Raw genomic sequence first — 26,819 nt, forward strand, 5'->3', positions numbered from 1 at the left:
GAACTGCAAATGGGGACAAAGATCATACTTTTTGGTGAAATGTCTTCTGGTCTGATTAAACAAAAATAGAACTGTTTGGCCACAATGACCATCATTATGTTTGGAGGAAAAAGGAGGAGGCTTGCAAGTCGAAGAACACCATCCCAACCGTGAAGCACGGTGAAGCAACATCTCAAGACAACAGTCAGGAAGTTAAAGCTTGGTTGCAAATGGATCTTCCAAATGGACAATGACACCAAGCATACTTCCAAAGATCTGGCAAAACGGCTTAAGACAACAAAGTCAAGGTATTGGAGTGGCCATCACAAAGCCCTGACCTCAATCCTATAGAAAATTTGTGGGCAGAACTGAAAAATTGTGTGCGAGCAAGGAGGCCTACAAACCTGACTCAGTTACACCAGCTCTGTGTCAGGAGGAATGGGCCAAAATTCACCCAACTTATTGCGGGAAGCTTGTGGAAGGCTACCCGAAACCTTTGACCCAAGTTCAACAATTTAAAGGCAATGCTACCAAATACTAATTGGGTGTATGTAAACTTCTGACCCACTGGGAATGTGATGAAAGAAATAAAAGCTGAAATAAATCATTCTCTCTACTATTATTCTGATATTTCACATTCTTAAAATAAAGTGGTGATCCTAACTGACCTAAAACAGGGAATTTTTACTGGGATTAAATGTCAGGAATTGTGAAAAACTGAGTATAAAGGTGTTTGGCTAAGGTGTACGTAAAGTTCCGACTTCAACTGTAAGTCCATTTTCATTATAGTACAAAAATATATTTTATTCTGAAAATCTGTTGGGAGTGGTTGTTGGTGTTACTGACGGGGGTTCAAGCCCAGGACTCCTTCACACCACAATATTGTGTTAGCCTTCTGAAATTAAGGCTAAGCATTAGTTTGTGCAGATAGCTGAGGTCTGAAGACTTTCATTAAGATTGCTTTCCACCACATAACAATGGACTGTCAGATGGGCAACTGGGATTATTGCATTGCTTTTATTGTGCCAGTCAAGCTTAATCAAGAACAGCTATCTAATGTATTTGAAAGATACTACACCCAGGGCTGGTGCGATCCAATACTGCCATTGTGGCCTTGAGCAAGAACTCCTAAACTGCTACATGGGTAATGCTGTAAGAATGACCCTGTGCTGCTCCTTTCTGTTAGAATAATGTCTGTGAGTATAACAGAACTGATATGGCAGGTGAAAACCCGAGGAAAATCCATCCAGGAAGTACTATTATTTTGAAAGGCTGTTTTTCCATTGGACCCAGTTCACGAGCGCTGTGGCTTCCTCTACATGTGGCCAGTCTTTAGGCATTGTTTCAGGCGTTTACTCTGAAAAATGAGGGAGCTACAGCACTTTCAATCAGAGGCCAGTGGAAATTTCCAGACATCAGCCATGATCGGGAACGCGCCTTTCTTGTTTCTCCTTTCCTATTGACGAAGCTTTTGTCCGGTTGAAATATTATTGATTATTTATGACAAAAACAACCGGAGGATTGATTTTAAACATCGTTTGGCATGTTTAAACTTTTATTGTACTTTTTAAAAACTTTTAGCCTGGACTTTAAGCATTCGGATTACTGGACAAAACTCGCAAACAAAAAAGAGGTTTAATGTAATTTTGTATTGCTGTTGACTCCAACATGGCGGATAAATGTTGTTAAATCTGAGCGCCGTCTCAGATTATTGCATGGTGTGCTTTTTATGTAACGTTTTTTTTTAAATCTGACACAGCGGATGCATTAAGAACAAGTGTTTTAATTCTGTGTAAAACATGTATCTTTCATCAAAGTTTATGATGAGTATTTGTTATTTGACGTGGCTCTCTGCAATTACTCCGGATATTTTGGAGGCATTTCTGAACATGGCGCCAATGTAAACCGAGATTTGTGGATATAAATATGCACATTATCAAACAAAACATAAATGTATTGTGTAGCATGATGTCCTATGAGTGTCATCTGATGAAGATCATCAAAGGTTAGTGATTCATTTGATCTCTATTTCTGCTTTTTGTGACTACTATCTTTTGCTGGGAAAATGGCTGTGTTTTTCTGTGGCTATGTACTGAGCTAACATAATTGTTTGGTGTGCTTTCCCCGTAAATCCTTTTTGAAATCAGACATGTTGGCTGGATTCACAACATGTGTATCTTTAATTTGGTGTCTTTCATGTGTGATTTCATGAAAGATTGATTTTTATAGTAATATATTTGAATTTGGCTCGCTACATTTTTTCTGCATTTTGCCCAAGTGGGACGCTAGCGTCCCACCTATCCCAGAGAAGTTAAGCGAATTGGTATATCGCTGATTCATAATTTATGCTAGGGTTCATGCAGATTTCCAAGAGTTTGCGACATTTGGAATGAGACTGATAAAAGGTAAACAATGTATTATTAATGACAGATTGATGACTGAAATGTGAGAGGTATTTATATCTGTAATAGTTAACTTGGAAAACGGTAACTCGTTAAATAAACCTTTTCTGTGGTGCCCCAAGATTGCGAATGAGTCAATTGTTCAGGATTAATTTAATCATCATAATAATTAAACATAGTTAAAACATGTTGGTATTACAGACTCGGACAGGGAGAGGTTGAAAATGTCAATGAAGGCACTTGCTAGTTGGGCAACGCATGCTCGCAGTACACGTCCTGGTAATCTGTCTGGCCCTGTGGCCTTGTGAATGTTGACCTGTCTAAAGGTCTTACTCACATTGGCTGCAGAGAGGGTGATCACACAGTCTTCTGGCACAGCTGGTGCTATCATGCATGTTTCATTGTTATTTGCCTCGAAGCGAGCATAGAAGTAGTTTAGCTCGTCCGGTAGGCATGTGTCACTGGGCAGCTCTCGGCAGTGCTTCCCTTTGTAGTCTGTAATGGTTTGCAGGCCCTGACACATCCGACGAGCGTCAGAGCCGGTGTAGTACAACTTGTTCTTAGTCCTGTATTGATGCTTTGCCTGTTTGATGGTTCATCGGAGGGCATACAGAGGGCATAGTGGGATTTCTTATAAGCTTCCGGTTTAGAGTCCCGCTCCTTGAAAGCGGCAGTTCTAGCCTTTAGCTCAGTGCGGATGCTGCCTGTAATCCATGGTTTCACAGAGACAGGGAGGTTTTAGTCTGCAGAAACAACTTTACCAAGACAGAAATTAAACATAACAAAGAAAATCACTTAGGTTTAGCCTGGTCCTTCTTTTCTACTGTGGCTTGGTGTCGGTCTCCGTCAGGGCTTGGAACCCCGCCTCTGTGTCCTCCGTCCATCGCACCGTCTGGAGTAGTCGTACCTTTGTTAAGTATGTGAGGGGAGAAGCTATAGCAGCAAAGTTATGTACAAATCTACTGTAGTACCCTGCTAACCCCAGGAATGACTTCCCCTGCTTCTTGGTTCGGGGGACCGGCCATCCCCTAATGGCAGCAATTTTTTTTCAATCTTGGGGTTTAACATTTGCCCTCCTGATCTGATAGCCCAGGTACTCCACCTCGACGTAGCCCAGCTTACACTTGTGGGGGTTCGCGGTCAGACCTGCATCCCTTAGTGCATCCACCACGGCCTGTAACCTACAAAGATGTGACTCCCAGCTGTCACTGTGCACAATTATGTCATCCAGATAAGCAGCGGCGTACTCACTGTGCGGCCGCAGGACGCGGTCCATGAGTCGCTGAAAAGTCGCTGGTGCCCCGTGGAGCCCGAAAGGCTCCCAGGGGTGGAGAAGGCAGTCTTCTCCCGGAAAGCCGCTGCCAGTGGCACCTGCCAGTACCCCTTCGTCAGGTCCAAGGTGCTGACGTATCTCGCCATCCCCAAGCGGTCGATCAGTTCGTCCACCCGGGGCATGGGGTAGGCATCACATTTACTGACCTCGTTCAGGCCCCGGAAGTCATTACAGAAGCGGATGGGTCCGTCTTCTCTACTGTGGCTTGGAGTCAGTCTCTCCCCCTTCTCTCCCTCGGTGTGCCTCTGTGCTCCTTTTATTTGGCCTCCACGGCTGGTTGGCACTTTCCTCTAATTTCCTCAACTTAGAGCTGTCCGTGTCGGGATTCCCAGCTCCCGTAGTCCCAGCAGAGGGAGCAAACGTCGCCTCACGTACCTCCCCTTTATTACCATCCCCCGGGGTAGACCTCCTGGGATACCACAGTACGTACAGTCAGTGTGGGGACGACGTCATTGGTGCACTTATTGATGAAGCCAATGACAGATGTGGTGTACTCCTCAATGCCATTGGAGGAATCCCGGAACATATTCCAGTCTGTGCTAGCAAAACAGTCTTGTAGTTAGCATCTGCTTCATCTGACCACTTTTTTTATTGATCTTGTCACTGGTGCTTCCTGCTTTCATTTTTGATTCTAAGCAGGAATCAAGAGGATGGAAATATGGTCAGATTTGCAAAATGGAGGGCGAGGGAGAGCTTTGTATGCATCTCTGTGTGTGGAGTATAGGTGGTCCAGAGTTATTTTCCCTCTAGTTGCACATTTAATATCCTGATAGAAATGTGGTAAAACTGATTTACGTTTCCCTTCATTAAAGTCCCCGGCTACTAGGAGCGCCGCCTCTGAGTGAACGTTTCCTTGTTTGCTTATGGCGGAATACAGCTCATTCAATGCAATCTTAGTACCAGCCTCTGACTGTGGTGGTATGAAAACAGCTACAAAGAATATAGATGAAAACTCTCTCGGTAGGTAATGTGGTCTGCAACTTATCATGAGAAACTCTACCTCAGGCGAGCAATAGCTCGAGACGTCCTTAGATATTGAGCACCAGCTGTTGTTTACAAAAATACATAGACCGCCACCCCTTGTCTTACCAGACACCGCTGTTCTATCATGCCGGTACATCGTATAACCAGCCAGCTGTATGTTGATATTGTCGTCGTTCAGCCACGACTCCGTGAAGCATAAGATGTTACAGTTTTTAATGCCCTGTTGGTAGTTTAATCTTCCCAATAACTTGTCCATTGTATTGTCCAAAGATTGCATGTTTGCTAGCACAATTGAGGGAAGTGGGGGTTTATTCGATCACCTCCGACTTCTCTGCAGGCAGCCCGCTCTCTGGACTCTCTTTCTCCACCTCCTCTTCCTGCAGATCACGGGGCTCTGATCCTGTTCCCGAGGGAGCCTTATATCCTCCGCCTCAGGCTCGTCAGAGTCGTGAAAGAAGAAAAGGGATTCTGCTAGTTCGTGGTGAGGAATTGCAGTCCTGATGTCTAGAAGTTATTTTCGGTCACAAGAGACGGTAGCGGCAACATTATGTACAAAAATAGTAAAAAAAATAAGTTACTGTTGGGGGAGCGTAAAATGTCTGCCTTCTTCTCCGGCGCCATCTTGCTGTGTTTGCATTCCGATTCTTGAATACATTGTAATGGACGCATGTGATGTGTATTAAAATACTTTTTTTAAAGGTTGTACTGATTATATGATGAGCTAATGCTAAGCTAATTGCTTGTTAGCTAAGTTCCCCTTCTCAACATGCATACTGCAAACAGACCCAACTCATCTTGTCACATTTTCTTGACACGGAAAAACAAACATGGCAGCATGCACAAACTCTGGCCACCATCAAATGACTTCAGACTTTTAGAAAAGGTTTTACGCAATTATTTCGATCACTGATGAGCTCACCCATGATGTAATACATTGTAAATAGTAATTGCTATTATTTAATTTATTTTATGGATTCTGTCAGCTGAGAGTTAGCTAAATTTGACCGCTTGTGTTAGCTCACTCTTTCCTCAGCCAGCACTAGGACTAAGGTGGCCTACATTTTCCGATTTGGATAAGAATGCTGTTACTTCAGTGAATGTCTGAACAGCTACATCCCCCAAAAAACTGCTCACATTTAGGAAATACAAAAATGTAAAGATTGTTTGTGCAAAGTGTTTCTGTGAAAAAAATGTGTGGCCAGCTCAAAAACGGACTGTTGTGTCAATCATGAATAGACATTCTAATCGCACCGGTTTGAGCGTATGCTGTAGGGACCACTGTAGACCGATCACACCCGTTTACTGGTATGCATAAAAAATATTGATGTTCATCATCCCACTCAGCAACAAACAGTACATGCATCACACTGAATTTCACAACTATGAGCATTTTCACATATGAAATTGGCTACAATTGTTCGGTTCCTGGAGCGTTTGTGAGAATACCTGGTACTCTGGTCCTGGATCTTAGACCCGCTACTCACACAGGTCCAGGATTAGTTTCAGCCAAGATTAGCTTGTGTTTCATACATGCTTTAAAGCACAGTTCAGGGTACCAAATGCTCCAGGATCCAAATCATAAGGGGATATGTGAAAGCGCCCTATGTAATCTCTTGTGTAGATTCAGATTTTTATTGATTTTGTTTATCATCAAACCATTACTGGTATCAGATGTGTGAATAATGAATAGATAGCAGTGCGTAGGGATCTTGTAGAGACATAAGACTCAACTTTAACACAGACAGATAGACAGACAGAAAGACAGACAGACAGACCTTGAAGGTGAGGAAATGGAATTTCTCATAGTCCATGGCAGCAGAGTCCTCCACTAAGATGGTTACCTGGGCCTCATTGAGCACAGTCTGGGGAACCACCCGTAACATCCGCCCAGGACCAACAAGTCTGAGGTTGAATTTAGCATTGGACCCCTGCAGCACACAACCCAAGAGACATTCATTAGTGCTAATGCCACCAGCTTAACCAAGCTTACAACATGAGCAATTGGTGTACATTTTGAATATTTTGCAATGTTTTTCAGTGTCAGGGACTGGGAGACTAGTCAGGATCGAGGGAAAGATGAACGGTGCAAAGTACAGAGAGATCCTTGATGAAAACCTGCTCCAGAGACCTCAGGACCTCAGACTGGGGCCAAGGTTCACCTTCCAACAAGACAACAACCCTAAGCACACATCCAAGACAACGCAGGAATGGCTTCGAGACAAGTCTCGGAATGTCCTTGAGTGGCCCAGATCAACATCTCTGGAGAGACCTGAACATAGCTGTGTAGTGACGCTCCCCATCCAACCTGACAGAGCTTGAGAGGATCAGCAGACAAGAATGGGAGAAACTCCCCAAATACAGGTGTGCCAAGCTTGTAGCGTCATACCCAAGAAGATTCGAGGCAGTAATTGCTGCCATAGGTGCTTCAACAAAGTACTCAGTAAAGGGTCTGAATACTTATGTAAATGTAATATTTCATTTTTTTTTATACATTTGCCCAAATTTCAAATTTCAAAATTGATTCAAACGTTTTATTTTGTCAGTATGGGGTATTGTGTGTAGATTGAGGTGGGAAAAAACAATTGAATCAATTTTAGAATAAGGCTGTAACATAACAAAATGTGGAAAAAATCTAGTGGTCTGAAAATTTCCGAATGCAAAAATGAGTGAACTTCCCATTTAAACTGGTACAACAATTTCACTAACTTTTGGGACAAACACAACATATCACTGTGCGAAAAAGGTCCATATCAGGAGATATCTTTACTTGACACGTTTTCGATATACGTATTCTAGAGAATACAGACCATTTCTAATGCATATTTGGAGTTTTGTCCATATCCGGTCAAATTCTGAATCCAGGTGTGTCTTTTTGACATACATGACATTGGGATTATTCTGAAAATCAAACATGGACAGGAAGTGGTTCCAATAGTTTTTCCACGATTCATTTTTCCCATAGGGAATTTTACTTTAAACACTTTAAACACTTTAAACACTTTAAATACGGGCTGTGTTTCGTGTAGGTTTACCCTGGAGTGACATTTTGATACGCGTGTTAATCTCTCTTTAAGTCAAAACTATAACTAGGCCATTCAGGAACATTCAATGTTGTCTTTGTAAGCAACTCCAGTGTATATTTGGTATAGTGTTTAAGGTTATTGTCCTGGTGAAAGGTGAAGTTCAGAAACACTTGAAATAAGGGCTGTGTTTCGTGTAAACTTACCCTGGTGTGACGTTTTGATAACCATTTAAATCTCTTTTGGACAAGGTGAGATATCTCATTTACATAAGTATACACACCCCTGAGTGGATATTGGAATCACCTTTGGCAGCAATTACAGCTGTGAGTCTTTCTGGGTAAGTCTATAAGAACTTTCATTACCTGGAATGTACAATATTTGCATATTATTATTTTAGAAAATATTTCAAGCTCTGTCAAGTTGGTTGATGATCATGGCCATTTTCAAGTCTTGCCATAGATTTTCAACACGATTTAAGTCAAAACTGTAACTAGGCCACTCAGGAACATTAAATGTCATCTTGGTAAACAACTCTAGTGTATATTTGGTCTAGTGTTTTAGGTTATTGTCCTGGTGAAAAGTGAATTAGTCTCCCACTGTCTGTTGGAAAGCAGACTGAACCAGGTTTTCCTTTAGGATTTTGCCTGTGGTTATTTTTATTCAGTTTCTGTTTATCCTAAAAAGTTCTCTATCCCTTGCCAATGACAAGCATACCCATAACATGATGCAGCCACCACCATGATGGAAAATATGAATAGTGGTACTTAGTGATGTGTTGTGTTGGATTTGCCCCAAGCATAACGCTTTGTATTCAGGACGTCAAGTAAAAAAAAAAAAGCCACATTTTTGGCAGTTTTAATTTAGTGCCTTATTGCAAACTGGATGCATGTTCTGGATTTTTTAAATTCTGTACAGGCTTCCTTCTTTTCACTCTGTCATTTATGTTACTATTGTGGAGTATCTACAATGTTGTTGATCCATCCTCAGTTTTCTCCTATCACAGCCATTAACCTCTATAACTGTTTTATAGTCACCATTGGCCTCATCGTGAAATCCTTTCCGGCAACTGAGTTAGGAAGACGCCTGTATCTTTGTAGTGACTGGGTGTATTGATGCACCATCCAAGTAATTAATAACATCACAATGCTCAAAGGGATATTTAAAATCTACAATTTTTTATTTTTACCCATCTACCAATAGGTGCCCTTCTTTGCGAAGTATTGTAAAACCTCCCTGGTCTTTGTGGTTGAATCTGTGTTTGAAATGCACTGCTCGACTGAGGGACCTTACAGACAACTGTATGTGTGGGGTACAGAGATGACGTAGTCATTCAAAAATCATGTTAAAACCCTTTAGAACCCATAGCAGCCGCGAATGGCATTGTTTTTTTAACAAAAATATCTGTGTCAGAATATGAGTTGGCCTACTGTATGTTATCTGGCTGTGGGCCATGCCATAGGCTGTAGGCTTGTTCATTTAGCAGACAAGAATATCATAATTTAAAATAATTGAACTTAGCTGAATAAAATAGAAAGGATATTTTTCTCATACTGGAGCAAGTGTGCATATGAAGTGGCTATGTTGAGTGTAAAAGTGATCATTTGAAACAGGTCCTATACACTAGATTTCATTTTTTTTTGGCAACTTTAGTTGTGAATGATACAAACCTTAGAATGACTTAGTAATCAAAACATACAGTATATGGGCTGCATGATGGAACTATAGTCTATTGAGGATTTGAGGAAAAAAAGTGTGTGCTCTTGCCTCACGCTGCACAGCTGTTCTCTAATCAAGTGATCATATTTTCACCCATCAGACTATCCTCAATATAATCTTGTCTTTGTAAATCAAAAGTATTTATACATATTAATAATGGCCCCATTATCAAATGGGCAGGAACAGGGGCAGGGGGAACAATTAATGACTTCCGTATACACTTGAATAGCGAATGGAGGCCACTTTTCCGCTGGTTCATTTTTTTTAATGCTACTTCAGTTTCATGGTTCAGTTGTTGTGTGGTTCAGTAGCTGTGTGGTCAGTAAATGTGGTCAGTAGCTGTGTTCTGTATTACTGTGGTTGTGGTTAGCAGCTGTGGAGTTGTGGTCAGTAGTTGGGTGGTTGTGTTCAGTGGTTGTGGTCAGTAGTAGTGGTCAGTTCTCAGTCATTTTGTTCAGTAGTTGTGTGGTTCAGTAGCTGTGTGTTCAGTAGTTGTGGTCAGTAGTAGTGGTCAGTTGTCAGTCATTTTGTTCAGTAGTTGTGTGGTTCAGTAGCTGTGTGGTCAGTAAGTGTGGTCAGTAGTTGTGTTCTGTATTACTGTGGTTGTGGTTAGTAGCTGTGGAGTTGTGGTCAGTAGTTGTGTGGTTGTGGGCAGTCGTTGTTGTCAGGAGATGTGGTCAGTAGTTGTGGTTAGAAGTTTGGTAGTTGTGATCAGTAGTTGTGTGGTTGTGGGCAGTAGTTGTTGGCAGGAGATGTGGTCAGTAGTTTTGGCCTGTAGTTGTGTCCGTCAGTAGTTTTGTTGGTCAGTAATTGTGGTCAGTAGTTTTGTTTTTGTTTTCAATAGTTGTTGTCAGTAGTTGTGTTAATGTGGTAAGGAGTTGTGTGGTTGTGGTCAGTGGTTGTGGTCAGTAGTTGTTTGGTTAATAGTTGTCAGTAGTTGTTCTCAGTAGTTATGCGCAGTAGCTGTGTTTTTGTGGTCAGTTGTTGCGGTCATTCGTGTTCAGAAGTTGTCTGGTCAGCAATTGTGTGGTCGTGGTCAGAAGTTGTGGTTGTAGTCAGTAGTTGTGGTCAGTGCTTGTGTTCAGTAGTTGTGTGGTTGTGTTCAGTAGTTGTGTTTAGTAGTTGTGGTCAGTAGTCAAGGATGGGGAGTAACGGATTACAAAAAACGGTAACTGTAATCCGTTACGTTACCAGCAAAAAGATGCTAATCAGATTACAGATACCTTAAAAAAATAGGATTACTTTTAAATTCAGAAGTATGTTTGTGAAGAAAATCTGACATTCAAGTCATCATTGAAAAAAGGTGGGAGTTTAAGTTTGTTCCACCTGAGCGAGTTTGACCACAAGTCAGAGACCACTATGATAACACACCAAATGTGTTTGATGGATTGCGGGAAAAGAGCAGAAATAAGCTTTTGTAGGCTTCAGTCGAAGCTGTGTTTTTCAATGGTGTGACTGCTGTCAGCATCAAAAGATTATCCAACTTGAATAAATGCTTGGAGGTAAGGGTGACAGCAGTGGTGTAGTCTGCAGCGAGACAGATATCACTTATTATTGATATCTACACAGCGCGTTGATGTGAAGTGTGCATATGAAGTGGCTATGTTGAGTGTAAAAGTGATCATTTGAAACAGGTCCTATACACTAGATTTCATTTTTTTTTGGCAACTTTAGTTGTGAATGATACAAACCTTAGAATGACTTAGTAATCAAAACATACAGTATATGGGCTGCATGATGGAACTATAGTCTATTGAGGATTTGAGGAAAAAAAGTGTGTGCTCTTGCCTCACGCTGCACAGCTGTTCTCTAATCAAGTGATCATATTTTCACCCATCAGACTATCCTCAATATAATCTTGTCTTTATTAATATGTATAAATACTTTTGATTTACAATGGCCCCATTATCAAATGGGCAGGAACAGGGGCAGGGGGAACAATTAATGACTTCCGTATACACTTGAATAGCGAATGGAGGCCACTTTTCCGCTGGTTCATTTTTTTTAATGCTACTTCAGTTTCATAGCAGAGCTGTGCTTCATATGAGCAGCTGAGAAATACATATAAGAACATGTATTGCACTCCACGCATCAACCACTGTTTGAGGAGCAGCAGCTGTTGTGATCAGTATTTGTAGTCAGTAGTTGTGTCGTCAGATGTCTGTTTGTGGTCAGAAGTTGTGTGGTTAATAGTTTTAGTCAATAGTTGTGTTCAGTAGTTGTGGTCAGTGATTGTGTTCAGTAGTTGTTTGGTTGTGTTCAGTAGTTGTGGTTAGTAGTTGTGTGGTTGTGTTCAGTAGTTGTGGTTAGTAGTTGTGTGATTTGGTCAGTTATTGGGGTTGTGGTCAGTAGTTGTGTGGTTCAGTAAGTGTGGTTAGAAGTGGTGTACTTGTGGTCAGTAGTTGTGGTCAGTAGTTGCGTGGTCTTGTTCAGTAGTTATTGTTAGTGGTTGTGTTGTTGTGATCAGTAGGTGTGTTGTCAGTAGTTGTGTGTTTGTGTCCAGTGGTTGTGATTATGGTCAGTAGTTGTGTGGTTGTGTTCAGTAGTTGTGTGGTTGTGTTCAGTAGTTGTGTGGATGTGGCCAGCTGGCTGTGGTTGTGGTCAGTAGTTGTGTGGTTCAGTAAGTGTGGTTAGAAGTGGTGTACTTGTGGTCAGTAGTTGTGGTCAGTGGTTATTGTTAGTGGTTGTGCTGTTGTGGTCAGTAGTTATGTTTTCAGTAGTTGTGTGTTTGTGTTCAGTGGTTGTGGTTACGGCCCGTAGTCGTGTGGATGTGGTCAGTTGTTGTGTCCAGTTATTGTGATCAGTAGTTATGTGGTGAGTAGTTGTTTTGTTGTGGTTAGTATTTATGTGGTTGTGGTCAATAGTTGTGTGTTTGTGGTCAGTGGTTGTGGTCAGTCATTGTGCCATCAGAAGGGGTGGTCAGTAGTTGTGTGGTTGTGTTCAGTAGTTCTGGTCTGTAGTTATGTGGTGAGTAATTGTGTTCAATAGTTTTGTGGCTGTGGTCAGTAATTGTAGTTGGTATTTATGGTCTGGTGTTATGTGGCCAGTAATTATTTGTATGTGGTTTAGTAGTTGTGTGGTTGTGGTCAGTAATTGTGGTAAGTAGTTGTGTTGTTGTGGTCAGTAGTTATGTGGTTTTTACAGTAATTTTGGTCAATAGTTGTGTGTTTGTGGTCAGTGGTTGTGGTTTTGGTTGTGGTCAGTAGTTGTGTAGTCAGTAGTTATCTGGTTACGGTCAGTAGTTGTGGTCTGTATTTGTGTGGTTGTGTTTATTATATGGGTGGTTGTGGTCAGTAGTTGTGTGGTTGTGGTCAGTAGTTGTGGTCAGTAATTGAAGTTGGTAGTTATGGTCTGGTGTTATGTGGCCAGTAGTTATGTGTATGTGGTTTAGTAGTTGTGTGGTTGTGGTCAGTAATTGTGGTCAGTAGTTGCGTGGTTGTGGTCAGTAGTTATGTGGTTTACAGTAATTTTGGTCAATAGTTGTGTGTTTGTGGTCAGTGGTTGTGGTCAGTAGTTGTGTGGTTAGTAGTTGTAGTCAGTAGTTATCTGGTTATGGTCAGTCGTTGTGGTCAGTAGTTGTGGTCAGTAGTTGTGTGTTTGTTGTCAGTGGTTGTGGTTGTGGTCAATAGCTGTGTGTTTGTGGTCAGTGGTTGTGGTTGTGGTCAATAGCTGTGTGTTTGTGGTCAGTGGTTGTGGTTGTGGTCAGTAGTTGTGTGGTTGTGGTCAGTAGTTGTGTGGCTGTGGTCAGTAGTTATGGTCAGTAGTTGTGTGTTTGTGGTCAGTGGTTGTGGTTGTGGTTGTTGTCAGGAGTGGTGTGGTTAGTAGGTGTAGTCAGTAGTTATCTGGTTATGGTCAGTAGTTGTGTGGTTGTGGTCAGTGGTTGTGGTTGTGGTCAATAGTTGTGTGTTTGTGGTCAGTGGTTGTGGTCAGTAGTGGTGTGGTTAGTAGGTGTAGTCAGTAGTTATCTGTTTATGGTCAGTAGTTGTGTGTTTGTGTTTATTATATGCGTGGTTGTGGTCAGTCGTTGTGGTCAGAAGTTAAGATCAGTGGTTGTCATCAGTAGACATGTGGTTGTGGTTAGTAGTTGTGTGGTTGTGGTCAGTAGTTGTGGTCGGTAGTTTTGTATGTCAGTAGTTTTGGTGGTCAGTAGTTTTGGTGGTCAGTAGTTTGTGTCAGTAGATTTGCTTTGTGGTCAGTAGTTGTTGTCAGTAGTTGTGTTATTGTGGTAGGTAGTTCTGTGGTTGTGTTCAGTAGTTGTGGTCAGTAGTTGTTTGGTTAAAGGTAGTCAGCAGTTGTAGTGCTCAGTAGTTATGGTAAGTAGCTGTGTTTTTGTGGTCAGTTGTTGTGGTCCCACATTATGGTCAGCCATTGTGGTCAGTAGTTGTGTGGTCAGTAAGTGTGTGGTTGTGGTCAATAGTTATGGTCAGTAGGGGTGCTGGTGAGTAGGTAAGTGGTCAATATTTGTATGGTTGTGGTCAGTCGTTGTGTGGTTGTCGTCAGTAGTTGTTGTCAGTGGATGTGTGGTTGTGGTCAGTAGTTGTGAATGATAGTTTTGGTGTGAGTAGTTGTGTTCAGTAGTTGAGGTCGGTAGTTGTGGTCACATTGTGATTAGTAGTCATGGTCTGTTGTATGTGGTCAGTAGTTGTATGGATATGGTTTAGTGGTTGTGTGGTTGCTGTCAGTTGTTGTGGTCAGTAGTTGTGAATGATAGTTTTGGTGTGAGTAGTTGTGTTCAGTAGTTGAGGTCGGTAGTTGTGGTCACATTGTGATTAGTAGTCATGGTCTGTTGTATGTGGTCAGTAGTTGTATGGATATGGTTTAGTGGTTGTGTGGTTGCTGTCAGTTGTTGTGGTCAGTAGTTGTGGTTGTGTGGTGGTGTTCAGTAGTTGTATGGTTGTGTTAAATAGTTCAATAGCAGTAGTCAGTAATTGCGGTTAGTAGTATTTAGTATTTGTGGTCAGTAGTTGTGTAGTTGTGGTGAGTAGTAGTGTTCAGTAGCTGTGTTGGGCTGTCAGTAGTTGTAGTCAGTAGTTATGATCTGTAGTTATGTGGTCAGTAGATGTGTGGCCGTTGTCGGTAATTTTGTGGTTGTGGTCAGTAAATGTGATCGGTAGTTGTGGTCAGTAGTTGGGTGGTTGTGTTCAGTGGTTGTGGTCAGTAGTAGTGGTCAGTTGTTAGTCATATTGTTTTCGATAGGTGTGTGGTTCAGTAGCTGTGTGTTCAGCAGTTGTGGTCAGTAGTAGTGGCCAGTTGTTAGTCATTTTGTTCAGTAGTTGTGTGGTTCAGTAGCTGTGTGGTCAGTAAGTGTGGTCAGTAGTTGTGTTCTGTATTACTGTGGTTGTGGTTAGCAGCTGTGGAGTTGTGGTCAGTAGTTGGGTGGTTGTGTTCAGTGGTTGTGGTCAGTAGTAGTGGTCAGTTCTCAGTCATTTTGTTCAGTAGTTGTGTGGTTCAGTAGCTGTGTGTTCAGTAGTTGTGGTCAGTAGTAGTGGTCAGTTGTCAGTCATTTTGTTCAGTAGTTGTGTGGTTCAGTAGCTGTGTGGTCAGTAAGTGTGGTCAGTAGTTGTGTTCTGTATTACTGTGGTTGTGGTTAGTAGCTGTGGAGTTGTGGTCAGTAGTTGTGTGGTTGTGGGCAGTCGTTGTTGTCAGGAGATGTGGTCAGTAGTTGTGGTTAGAAGTTTGGTAGTTGTGATCAGTAGTTGTGTGGTTGTGGGCAGTAGTTGTTGGCAGGAGATGTGGTCAGTAGTTTTGGCCTGTAGTTGTGTCCGTCAGTAGTTTTGTTGGTCAGTAATTGTGGTCAGTAGTTTTGTTTTTGTTTTCAATAGTTGTTGTCAGTAGTTGTGTTAATGTGGTAAGGAGTTGTGTGGTTGTGGTCAGTGGTTGTGGTCAGTAGTTGTTTGGTTAATAGTTGTCAGTAGTTGTTCTCAGTAGTTATGCGCAGTAGCTGTGTTTTTGTGGTCAGTTGTTGCGGTCATTCGTGTTCAGAAGTTGTCTGGTCAGCAATTGTGTGGTCGTGGTCAGAAGTTGTGGTTGTAGTCAGTAGTTGTGGTCAGTGCTTGTGTTCAGTAGTTGTGTGGTTGTGTTCAGTAGTTGTGTTTAGTAGTTGTGGTCAGTAGTCAAGGATGGGGAGTAACGGATTACAAAAAACGGTAACTGTAATCCGTTACGTAACCAGCAAAAAGATGCTAATCAGATTACAGATACCTTAAAAAAATAGGATTACTTTTAAATTCAGAAGTATGTTTGTGAAGAAAATCTGACATTCAAGTCATCATTGAAAAAAGGTGGGAGTTTAAGTTTGTTCCACCTGAGCGAGTTTGACCACAAGTCAGAGACCACTATGATAACACACCAAATGTGTTTGATGGATTGCGGGAAAAGAGCAGAAATAAGCTTTTGTAGGCTTCAGTCGAAGCTGTGTTTTTCAATGGTGTGACTGCTGTCAGCATCAAAAGATTATCCAACTTGAATAAATGCTTGAAGGTAAGGGTGACAGCAGTGGTGTAGTCTGCAGCGAGACAGATATCACTTATTATTGATATCTACACAGCGCGTTTGATGTGAATCACACTGTTGCTGTCTCATTTAGTTATTTGCACCTTACGTATTGTGCTTGTTGTGTATGGCTGTTCAAAAATCTAAATGTGTATTTGAACCCAATAAAGGTTGAATTCAAGAAGTTTAGGTTGCTTAATTCTATGTAAAACATGTATCTTTCATCAAAGTTTATGATGAGTATTTCTGTTATTTGATGTGGCTCTCTGCAATTTCTCCGGATGTTTTGGAGGCATTTCTGAACATGGCGCCAATGTAAACTGAGGTTTTTGGATATAAATATGAACTTTATCGAACAAAACATACATGTATTGTGTAACATTGAGTCTTGGGAGTGTCATTTGATGAAGATCGTCAAAGGTTAGTGATTAATTGTATCTATGTTTCTGATTTTTGTGACACCTCTCTTTGGTTGGAAAATGTCTGAATGCTTTCTGTGACTAGGCAATGTCCCAACATAATGATATGTTGTGCTTTAGCCGTAAAGCCTTTTTGAAATCGGACACTGGTTGGATTAACGAGAAGTGTATCTTTAAAATTGTGTAAAATACTTGTATGTTTGAGGAATTTTAATTATGAGATTTCTGTTGTTTGAATTTGGCGCCTTGCAATTTCACTGGCTGTTGGTGAGGTGGGACGCTAGCGATCCCAGAGAGGTTAAAACCTCTAACGAGTCACAAACCCGGATCCAGCATCCCCCCCATCAAAAAAGCTGACTAGCATAGCCTAGCCTAAAGTCACAGGGATATCATATAATAAAATGTTCATGAAATCACAAGTCCAAGACACCAGATGAAAGATACACATCTTGTGAATCCAGCCATCATTTCTGATTTTTAAAATGTTTTACAGGGAAGACACAATATGTATTTCTATTAGCTAACCACGTTAGCAAAAGACACCACTTTTTTTACTCCACCATTTTTTTCCTGCATAGGTAGCTATCACAAATTCGACCAAATAAAGATATAAATAGCCACTAACCAAGAAACAACTTCATCAGATGACAGTCTGATAACATATTTATTGTATAGCATATGTTTTGTTAGAAAAATGTGCATATTTCAGGTATAAATCATAGCTTACCATTGCAGCCACCATCACAACTCTCACCAAAGCAACTAGAATAACTACAGAGACCAACGTGAATTACCTAAATACTCATCATAAAACATTTATGAAAAATACATGCAAATACATACATGCAAAAATACATGCAAATGAAAGACAAAGATCGTGAATCCAGCCAATATTTCAGATTCTTTAAGTGTTTTACAGCGAAAACACAATTTAGCATTATATTAGCTTACTACAATAGCCAACCACACAGCAGCATTGATTCATGCACGTTAGCGATAGCGAATAAACCAGCAAAAGATATTACATTTTTCACTAACCTTCTCAAAACTTCATCAGATGACAGTCCTATAACATCATATTACACAATACATATATTGTTTGTTCGAAAATGTGCATATTTAGCGGCACAAATCGTGGTTATACAATGAGAATAGTAGCCAAGCTGCAAAGAAAATGTCGGGAGAACTCTTGGGAGAGGCACCTAATCTAATCAATAACTAATCATTAACTTGACTAAAAAATACAGGTTGGACAGCAAATTAAAGATACATTAGTTCTTAATGCAACAGCTGTGTTAGATTTTTAAAATTAACGTTACTACGACATACAGCGTGCGTTAAAGCGAGACCGCACCGAAATTAATGGCGGAATAGTAGTTTAACATTTTTCAACAGAACAACGAATTAACATCATAAATAGTTCTTACTTTTTGATGAGCTTCCATCAGAATCTTGGGCAAGTTGTCCTTTGTCCAGAAGAATCGTTGCTCGGTTGTAGATTGTCGCCTTCAACTTTGGAATTAGCAGTAAACATTAGCCATGTGGCGAAGACGTGTCCAACTCACTATAACGCAGCACAAAGAAATATCCGAAAATCGCAATATACTGATATAAACTGATATAACTCGGTTTAAAATAACTACATTATGATGTCTTTAACACCTATATCGAATAAAATCAGAGCCGGATATATCTAAGGCCTATAACGAGAGCTTTTCAGAATGCCATCCTGAGGTCTGTCTTGCGCCATGACGAACGTTGAAAAGAGTGCACCCTACGTTCCAAGACCCTTTATATGGCCTCAGATCTGCCTAGCAACACCATTCCAATTCTCACTGCTTGCTGACATCTAGGGGAAGGCGTATGCAGTGCATGTCGACCAATAGAATACATGCAAATTAATAAACTAACCCTGGAACAGACTGCCTGATTTCAGATTTCTCACTTCCTGACAGGAAGATTGCTCCAACTTGAGTTCTGTTTTACTCACAGATATAATTCAAACGGTTTTAGAAACTAGAGAGTGTTTTCTACCCAATAGTAATAATAATATGCATATTGTACGAGCAAGAATTGAGTATGAGGAAGTTTAATTTGGGAACGAATTTTTACAAAGTGAAAACAGCGCCCCCATATTGACAAGAAGATAACAGTGATTATTTTTTAAACCAGTGGACAGCCATTGAAAAATGTGCTCTTGCAACAGCTGCAAAGTGCGGATCACAGCCTATGGAATAAAAATGGGGCTTTTATTGCCCAATCTAATTCATGTTGATACATTTTTTTAATTATTTTTTTACTACACTTTTATATATTGTAGAATAATAATGAAAACATCGAAATGACAAAATAACACATATGGAATCAAGGAATAACCAAAAAAGTGTTAAACAAATCAAAATATATTTTATATTTGAGATAATTCTAATATCGACCCTTTGCCTTGATGACAACTTTGCACACACTTGAACTTCTCTCAACCAGCATCATTAGGTAGTCACCTGGAATGCATTTCACTTAACAGGTGTGCCTTGTTAAAAGTTCATTTGTGGAATTTCTTTCCTTCTAATCGCATTAATTTTTTTTTAAATGTCACCTTTATTCAACCAGGTAGGCTAGTTGAGAACAAGTTCTTATTTACAACTGCGACCTGGCCAAGAAAAAGCAAAGCAGTGCGACACAAACAACAACACAGAGTTACACATGGAATAAACAAACATACAGTCAATAATTTAATAGAAAAAGTCTATATACAGTGTGTGCAAATGAGGTAGGATAAGGGAGGTAAGGCAATGAATAGGCCATAGTGGCAAAATAATTACAATATAGCAAGCAAACACTGGAGTGATAGATGTGCAGAATATGAGTGTGCAAGTAGAGATACTGGGGTGCAAAGGAGCAAAACAAATAAATAAATAACAGTATGGGGATGAGGTAGTTGGATGGGCTATTACAGATTGGCTATGTACAGCAGAGAACTGGAAGGAAAGGCGGCCAAAGTAGGAATTGGTTTTCGGGGTGACCAGTGAAATATACCTGCTGGAGCGCGTGCTACGGGTGGGTGCTGCTATGGTGACCAGTGAGCTTAGATAAGGCGAGGCTTTACCTAGCAAAGACCTATAGATGACCTGGAGCCAGTGGGTTTGGCGATGAATATGAGTGGTGGGTAGAATACGGGGCGTTGGTGACAAAACGGATGGCACTGTGATAGACTGCATCCAATTTGCTGAGTAGAGTGTTATTTTGTAGATGACATCGCCGAAGACAAGGATCGGTAGGATAGTCAGTTTTATGAGGGTATGTTTGGCAGCATGAGTGAAGGATGCTTTTTTGCGTAGTTGTCCACATATTCTAAGTCAGAACAGTCCAGAGTAGTGATGCTGGACGGGCAGGCAGGTGTGGGCAGCGATCAGTTTAAGTTTTACTTGCATTTAAGAGCAGTTGGAGGCCACGGAAGGAGAGTTGTATAGCATTGAAGCTCGTCTTGAGGTTAGTTAACACAGTATCCAAAGAAGGGCCAGAAGTATACAGAATGGTGTCGTCTGCGTAGAGGTGGATCAGAGAATCACCTGCAGCAAGAGCGATATCATTGATGTATACAGAGAAAAGAGTCGGCCCGTGGATTGAACCCTGTGGCACCCCCATAGAGACTGCCAGAGGTCCGGACAACAGGCCCTCCGATTTGACACACGGAACTCTGTCTGAGAAGTAGTTGGTAGTAGTTGGCGAGTCAGTCATTTGAGAAACCAAGGCTGTTGAGTCTGCCGATTAGAATGTGGTGATTGACAGAGTAGAAAGCCTTGGCCAAGTCGATGAATAGAGCTGCAACGTATTGTCTCTTATCGATGGCGGTTATGATATAATTTAGGACCTTGAGCGTGGCTGAGGTGCACTCATGACGAGCTCAGAAACCAGATTGCATAGCGGAGAAGGTACGGTGGGATCCGAAATGGTCAGTGACCTGTTTGTTAACTTGGCTTTCAAAGACCTTAGAAAGGCAGGGTAGGATAGACATAGGTCTGTAGCAGTTTGGGTCTAGAGTGTCTCACCTTTGAAGAGGGGGATGACCATGGCAGCTTTCCAATCTTTGGGGATCTCAGACAATACAAAAGAGAGGTTGAACAGGCTAGTAATAGGAGTTACAACAATTTTGGAGGATCATTTGGAAAGAGAGGGTCCAGATTGTCTAGTCCGGCTGATTTGTAGGGGTCCAAATTTTGCAGCTCTTTCAGAACATCAGCTATCTGGATTTGGGTGAAGGAGAAATGGGGAGGCTTGTCCAAGTTGCTGTGGGAGTTGTAGAGCTGTTGACTGGGGTAGGGGTAGTCAGGTGGAAAGCATTGCCAGCCGTAGAAAAAAACGTATTGAAATTCTCAATTATTGTGGATTTATCGGTGGTGACAGTGTTTCCTAGCCTCAGTGCAGTGGGCAGCTGGGAGGAGGTGCTCTTATTCTCCATGGACTTTACAGTGTCCCAGATCCTTATGGAGTTGCAAATTTCTGTTTGAAAAAGCTAGCCTTTGCTTTCCTAACTGCCTGTGTATATTGGTTCCTAACTTCCCTGAAAAGCTGAATATCGCGGGGCTGGTCGATGCTAATGTGGTACGCTACACAATGTTTTTGTTCTGGTCAAGGGCAGTCAGGTCTGGAGTGGACCAAGGGCTATATCTGTTCCTGGTTCTAAATATTTTGAATGGGGCATGCTTATTTAAGATGGTGAGGAAAGGACTTTTAAAGAATAACCAGGCATCCTCTACTGATGGAATGAGGTCAATATCCTTCCAGGATACCCTGGCCAGGTCGATTAGAAAGGCCTGCTCGCTGAAGTGTTTAGGGAGCGTTTGACAGTGATGAGAGGTGGTCGTTTGACCGCAGAACCATTACGGATGCAGGCAATGGGGCAGTGATTGCTGAGATCCTGGTTGAAGATAGCAAAGGTGTATTTGGAGGGCAGGTTGATTAGGATGATATCTATGAGGGTGCCCGTGTTTACGGATTTAGGGTTGTAGCTGGTAGGTTCATTGATAATTTGTGTGAGATTGAGGGCATCAAGTTTAGATTGAAGGATGGCCGGGGTGTTAACTTCACTAGGTTAGGGGGTACTATTTTCACTTCTGGATGAAAAGCGTGCCCAAAGTAAAACGGCGTGCTACTCAGGCCCAGAAGCTAGGATATGCATATAATTGTTTTAAAAAAACTGTTAAAATAATGTCTGTGAGTATAACAGAACTGATTTGGCAGGCAAAAACCTGAGAAAAATCCATCCAGGAAGTGGGATTTTTTTTAAATGTTTGTAGTTTTCTATTGAATGCCATTACAGTATCCATTGACTTAGGACTCAAATTGCACTTCCTATGGCTTCCACTAGATGTCAACAGTCTTTAGAAATAGTTTCAGGCTTGTATTCTGAAAAATTAGGGAGTAAGACTACTCTGAATGAGTGGACACTGTCCCAGAGCTTTTTCATGCGCACTACCTAGAGTGAACCTTTTCCTGTTTACCTTTTATATTGACGACGTCATTGTCCTATTGAAATATTATCGACTATTTCGGCTAAAAACAACCTAAGGATTGATTATGAACATCGTTTCAAATGTTTCTACAAACTTTACGGACACTATTTGGATTTTTCGGCTGCCTGTTGTGACTGCGTTTGAGCCTGTGGATTACTGAACAAAACACGCAAACAAAACTGAGGTTTTTGGATAAGTGATTAATTGTATCTCTATTTCTGACTTTTGTAACTCCTCTACTTGGCTGGTAACTGTTTGTAATGATTTGTCTGCTGGGCGCTGTTCTCAGATAATCGCATGGTATGCTTTCGCCGTAAAGCCTTATTGAAATCTGACACCGTGGTTGGATTATCAAGAAGTTCATCTTTAAACCGATGTTTAATACTTGTATGTTTTATTAATTTTTATACTGAGTATTTCTGTTTTGAATTTGGCGCACTGCAATTTCACCAGATGTTGGCCAGGTGGGACGCTAGTGAGGCTAATCATGTGCCTGTTTAGGTCACCTAACAGCACGAGCTCTGAAGATAGATGGGGGGCAATCAATTCACATATGGTGTCCAGGGCACAGCTGGGAGCAGAAGGTGGTCTAGGAGGTCACCGCATGTGTGGGAGGTGGAACTAAAGGGTTAGCTAAGGCTTATTGATTAGGGCTAGAGGCTCTACAGTCAAATAAGGCAATAATCACTGTCCAAAACAGCAATGGACAAGGCATGTTGACATTAGGGAAAGGCATGCGTAGCCGAGTGATAAAAGGGGTCCAGTGAGTAGCTCGGCGAGCTGGAGACACAACAATTCAGATAGCTAACAGGCCGGAGCTTGAGCCAATCAGTTGTGTTGTGACAAGGTAGGGGAGGTATACAGAAGATAGCCCTGTTTGGTAAAAGACCAAGTCCATATTATGGCAAGAACAGCTCAAATAAAAAAAGAGAAACGACAGTCCATCATTACTTTAACTTCTTCGGGGTAGGGGGCAGTATTCGGAAGTTTGGATGAATGAGGAGCCCAATGTAAACTGACTGTTACTCAGGCCTAGAAGCTAGGATATATAATTGGTAGTATTGGATAGAAAACATTATACAGTTTCCAAAACTGTTAAAATAATATCTGTGAGTATAACAGAACTGATATAGCAGGCGAAAACCTTTTTTTTTGGAGGTGACACCATTAAAAATGCCTGTCTATGGGGAAATCAATTGAATACCTCCCAGATTGCAGTTCCTATGGCTTCCAATAGATGTCAACAGTCTTTAGAAAGAGTTTCAGGTCTGTTTTCTTTTTTTTTAATGAGCTAGAATTGTAGTTTTTCTAAGTGGCTCCCATTTTGGCTGTAGTGTTGTGGCGCGCGTAGATGAGGGCGTGTACTTCGTTATTTATCTCCGGTAATGACCATACTATTCTCCGTCTTACATTTTATAGTTTATTTCCATATTAGGCTACCTGAGGATTGATTAGAAACGTTGTTTGACTTGTTTGGACAAAGTTTATTGGTAACCCTTGGGATTCATTTGTATGCATTTTGAACGAGGGAAACCGGTGGATTACTGAGTCAAGCGCGCCAACTTGTTGGGAAGTTTTGGGATATAAAGAAGGACTTTATCGAACAAAACAATGATTTGTGATGTAGATGGGACCCTTTGGATTGCAAACAGGGGAAGATCTTCAAAGGAAAGTGATTTATTTTATCACTATTTCTGACTTTCGTGATGCCTCTGCTTGCTTGGAAAATGTTTTAAGGGTAAACCAGTTATTAAATCCAAGGGTTCACATTCTTTTTCCATCCTGAACTGTGAATGTTTACACGTTGTGTTCAATGAAGACATGAAAATGTATAATTGTTTGTGTTTTATTAGTTTAAGCACCGTGTTTTGTCTATTGTTATAACCTAAAGGAAGATCAGATCACATTTTTTGACCAATTTATGTAGAAATCAAGGTAATTCCAAAGGGCTCACATACTTTTTATTGCAACTGTAGATTAAAAGTTTTGTAACGACTTCCGCCGAAGTCGGTCCCTCTCCTTGTTCGGGCGGTGTTCGACCTTCTAGCCATCACTGATCCATTTTTCATTGGTTTTGTCTTGTCTTCCTTCACACCTGGTTCCAATCCCATCAATTACATGTTGTGTATTTAACCCTCTGTTTCCCCTCATGTCCTTGTCGGAGATTGTTTTATTGTATGTTATTGTGCTAGTATGTGTTGGTGTGCGACAGGTTTTTGTACCCACTTTGTTATTTTTATATATTTTGTTTTTTGGAGTTTGGAGCACTTATTAAACGACTCTGTTTATACCAAGGTCGTTCTCCTGCGCCTGACTTCCCTGCCACCAACACGCACCCATTACAAGTTTGAATAGTCTGAACGTATGAATGTTGGTTTGGTGTCTCTACTTTGAAAACTTCAACAGTTACTGTTGGTGGGTTATTTTTTGGAAATGTGTGCAACTGTATATAGTTATACTTTAGATGTTAAAAGTTTTATTAAAGAATTAAAAGGATAGCATGAACAAGTGAAAGTTGGTTTAGTGTCTCCAACTTGAACTGTTCAAGAATTACAATTATTGTTGTTAGTTATTATATGCTAATATATGTACATTTTGTTAGTTATAATTTAAAGTGCAGACCAGAGCTAGACTAAAGCTAGTGCTAATCAGAGCTAGCTAGCTACGCCCAGGACCAGAGCTGGACCAGAGCTAGTGCAGACCAGAGCAGTAGTTGTGGTCATCAGTAGTGTGTTTGTGGTCAGTAGTTGTGGTCAACAGTTGTGGTGTTTTGGTTATTAATTGTGTGGTTCAGTAGTTTAGTGGTCAGTAATTCTGTGGTTGTGGTCAGTAGATGTGGTCAGTAGTTGTGATTTGTAGTTGTGTGGTTCTGTAGTTGTGGTCAGTAGTTTCGTGGCTGTGGTCAGTAGTTCCGTGGTTGTGGTCAGTAGCTGTGTGGTTGGTAGCTGTGGTCGTATTGTGGTCTTTAGTGCAGTCATTTTGTGGATTTGGTCAAAGGTTGCGTGGTTGTGGTCATTAGTTGTGGTGTTTAGTAGTTGTGTGGTCAGTAGCTTTGTTCAGTACTCATAGTCAGTAGTTGTGTGGTTGTGGTTAGAGTATTTGTGGTCAGAGTATTTGTGGTCAGAGCTTTTGCCAGATAATTTGAATGTTCATTTCTCTACCATAAGCCGCCTCCAACGTCGTTAAGAGAATTTTGCAGTACGTCCAACCGGCATCAAAACCGCAGACCATGTGTAACTACGCCAGCCCAGGACCTCAACATCCGGCTTCTTCACCTGCTGGATCGTCTGAGACCAGCCATACAGACAGCTGAGGAAACTGGGGTTTTGCACAACTGAATAATTTCTGCACAAACTGTCAGAAACCATCTCAGGGAACCTCACCTGCGTGGTCGTCGTCCTCACCAGTGTCTTTACCTGACTGCAGTTCAGTGTCGTAATCGACTTCAGTGAGCAAATGCTCACCTTCGATGGCCACTGGCACGGATTAATCCCCTTTTCAACTGTACCGGGCAGATGGCAGACAGTTATGGTATGGGCAGGTATAAGCTACGGACAACGACACAATTGCATTTTATCGATGGCACTTTGATTGCACAGAGATACCGTGACAAGATCCTGAGGCCCATTGTCGTGCTATTCATCCACTGCCATCACCTCATGTTTCAGCATAGCACGGCCCCATGTCGCAAGGATCTGTACACCATTCCTGGAAGCTGAAAATGGCTCAGTTGTTCCATGGCCTGCATACTCACCAGAGATGTCACCCATTGAGCATGTCTGGGATGCTCTGTATCGACATTGAAGAGGAGTGAAACAACATTCCACAAGCCACAATCAAAAGCCTGTTCAACTTTATGCAAAGGAGATTTCTCGCTCTGTATGAGACAAATGCAGTTCACACCATATACTGACTGGGTTTCTAATCCACGCCCCTACTTTTTTTTAAGGTACAGTATCTGTGATCAACAGATGCATATCTGTTTACCCAGTGATGTGAAATCCATAGATTATGATCAAGTGAATTTATTTAAACTGACTGATTTCCTTAAAAGGACTGTAACTGTTGCATGTTGCATTTATATATTTTTTCAGTGTAGTTTAAAAAGTATTAAAGATGTAAAAAATGGTATGTAAGCAACTCAATCCAGCCCATTTTTAACCTTTGAATGACGTTTCTAGCTTAAATGGTGTAAAATAATTAATAATAACAAAAAGTAAAAATTAATTAGTGCAATATTTAAAGTGTGGCTGCTTTTGCAAGCCACATTAATAATTACTTCCTAGTATGATGCTGCTGTCTTAAAAAGCAGAAATGTTTATTCATTTGATGAATGGAAGTTTATATTTAAGTTGATATATGTCAGAGTAATGTCACTTATAGTGGAGATTTAAACTTGCGGTGGTTGACATAAGCGTTTATAAAATGATCATACTGCTTATGGATGTGTTGTAATTTCTTTATGTAGGTACACTTCAAATAAAGGAATGTTCAATTCCTTGGTGTCGGCCAGGCAATCAGCGTTCCATAAGAGATCGCTATGAGAAACTCACCTGATCAGAATCATTGACTGTGATCTTCAGACCACGGATGATCTCTCCCTCTGGAGGGTGTTCATACATGGTCATCTCAAACATGTTCTGCGGTCCATTCTCCCCATAGAAGGTGGGGGGGTGGTTGTTTAGGTCTACCACCCGGATAACGACCGTGGTGACCCCATAGTCCATAAGGTTCCCCTCAGGGCTGACCTCAGAGGCCTGGACAGAGAGAGATGATTATTAGACCCTTATCATACCATGAAGTCTGAGCCTGGTTTGAACCCATTTTCTGTTAAACCTTGTTCACACCGCAGGCCTTAATAATCAAACCAGTTTCGGTTTGGAATACAGACTGTCCAAACAGCACGTTACAATTGACCAAATCAGATTTGTGTTTGTTCAGATTGTAGTCATTTGCTG

General features: G+C 41.2%; 1 protein-coding gene across 1 annotated transcript in view; it reads right to left on the bottom strand.

The window, feature by feature from the left end:
* LOC129860421 (cadherin-related family member 1-like) overlaps positions 1-26,819 on the bottom strand; it is a 95,301-nt gene that overhangs the window by 32,172 nt on the left and 36,310 nt on the right. Inside the window, exons 11-12 of the mRNA XM_055930809.1 lie at positions 26,415-26,618; positions 6,474-6,626 (exon numbers count right to left, since the gene is read on the bottom strand). Coding sequence (XP_055786784.1) covers positions 6,474-6,626; positions 26,415-26,618 — 357 coding nt within the window. The remainder of the gene's footprint in view (positions 1-6,473; positions 6,627-26,414; positions 26,619-26,819) is intronic.

Source organism: Salvelinus fontinalis, chromosome 8 (assembly GCF_029448725.1).
Source record: "Salvelinus fontinalis isolate EN_2023a chromosome 8, ASM2944872v1, whole genome shotgun sequence".
NCBI classification, from domain to species: Eukaryota; Metazoa; Chordata; class Actinopteri; order Salmoniformes; family Salmonidae; genus Salvelinus; species Salvelinus fontinalis.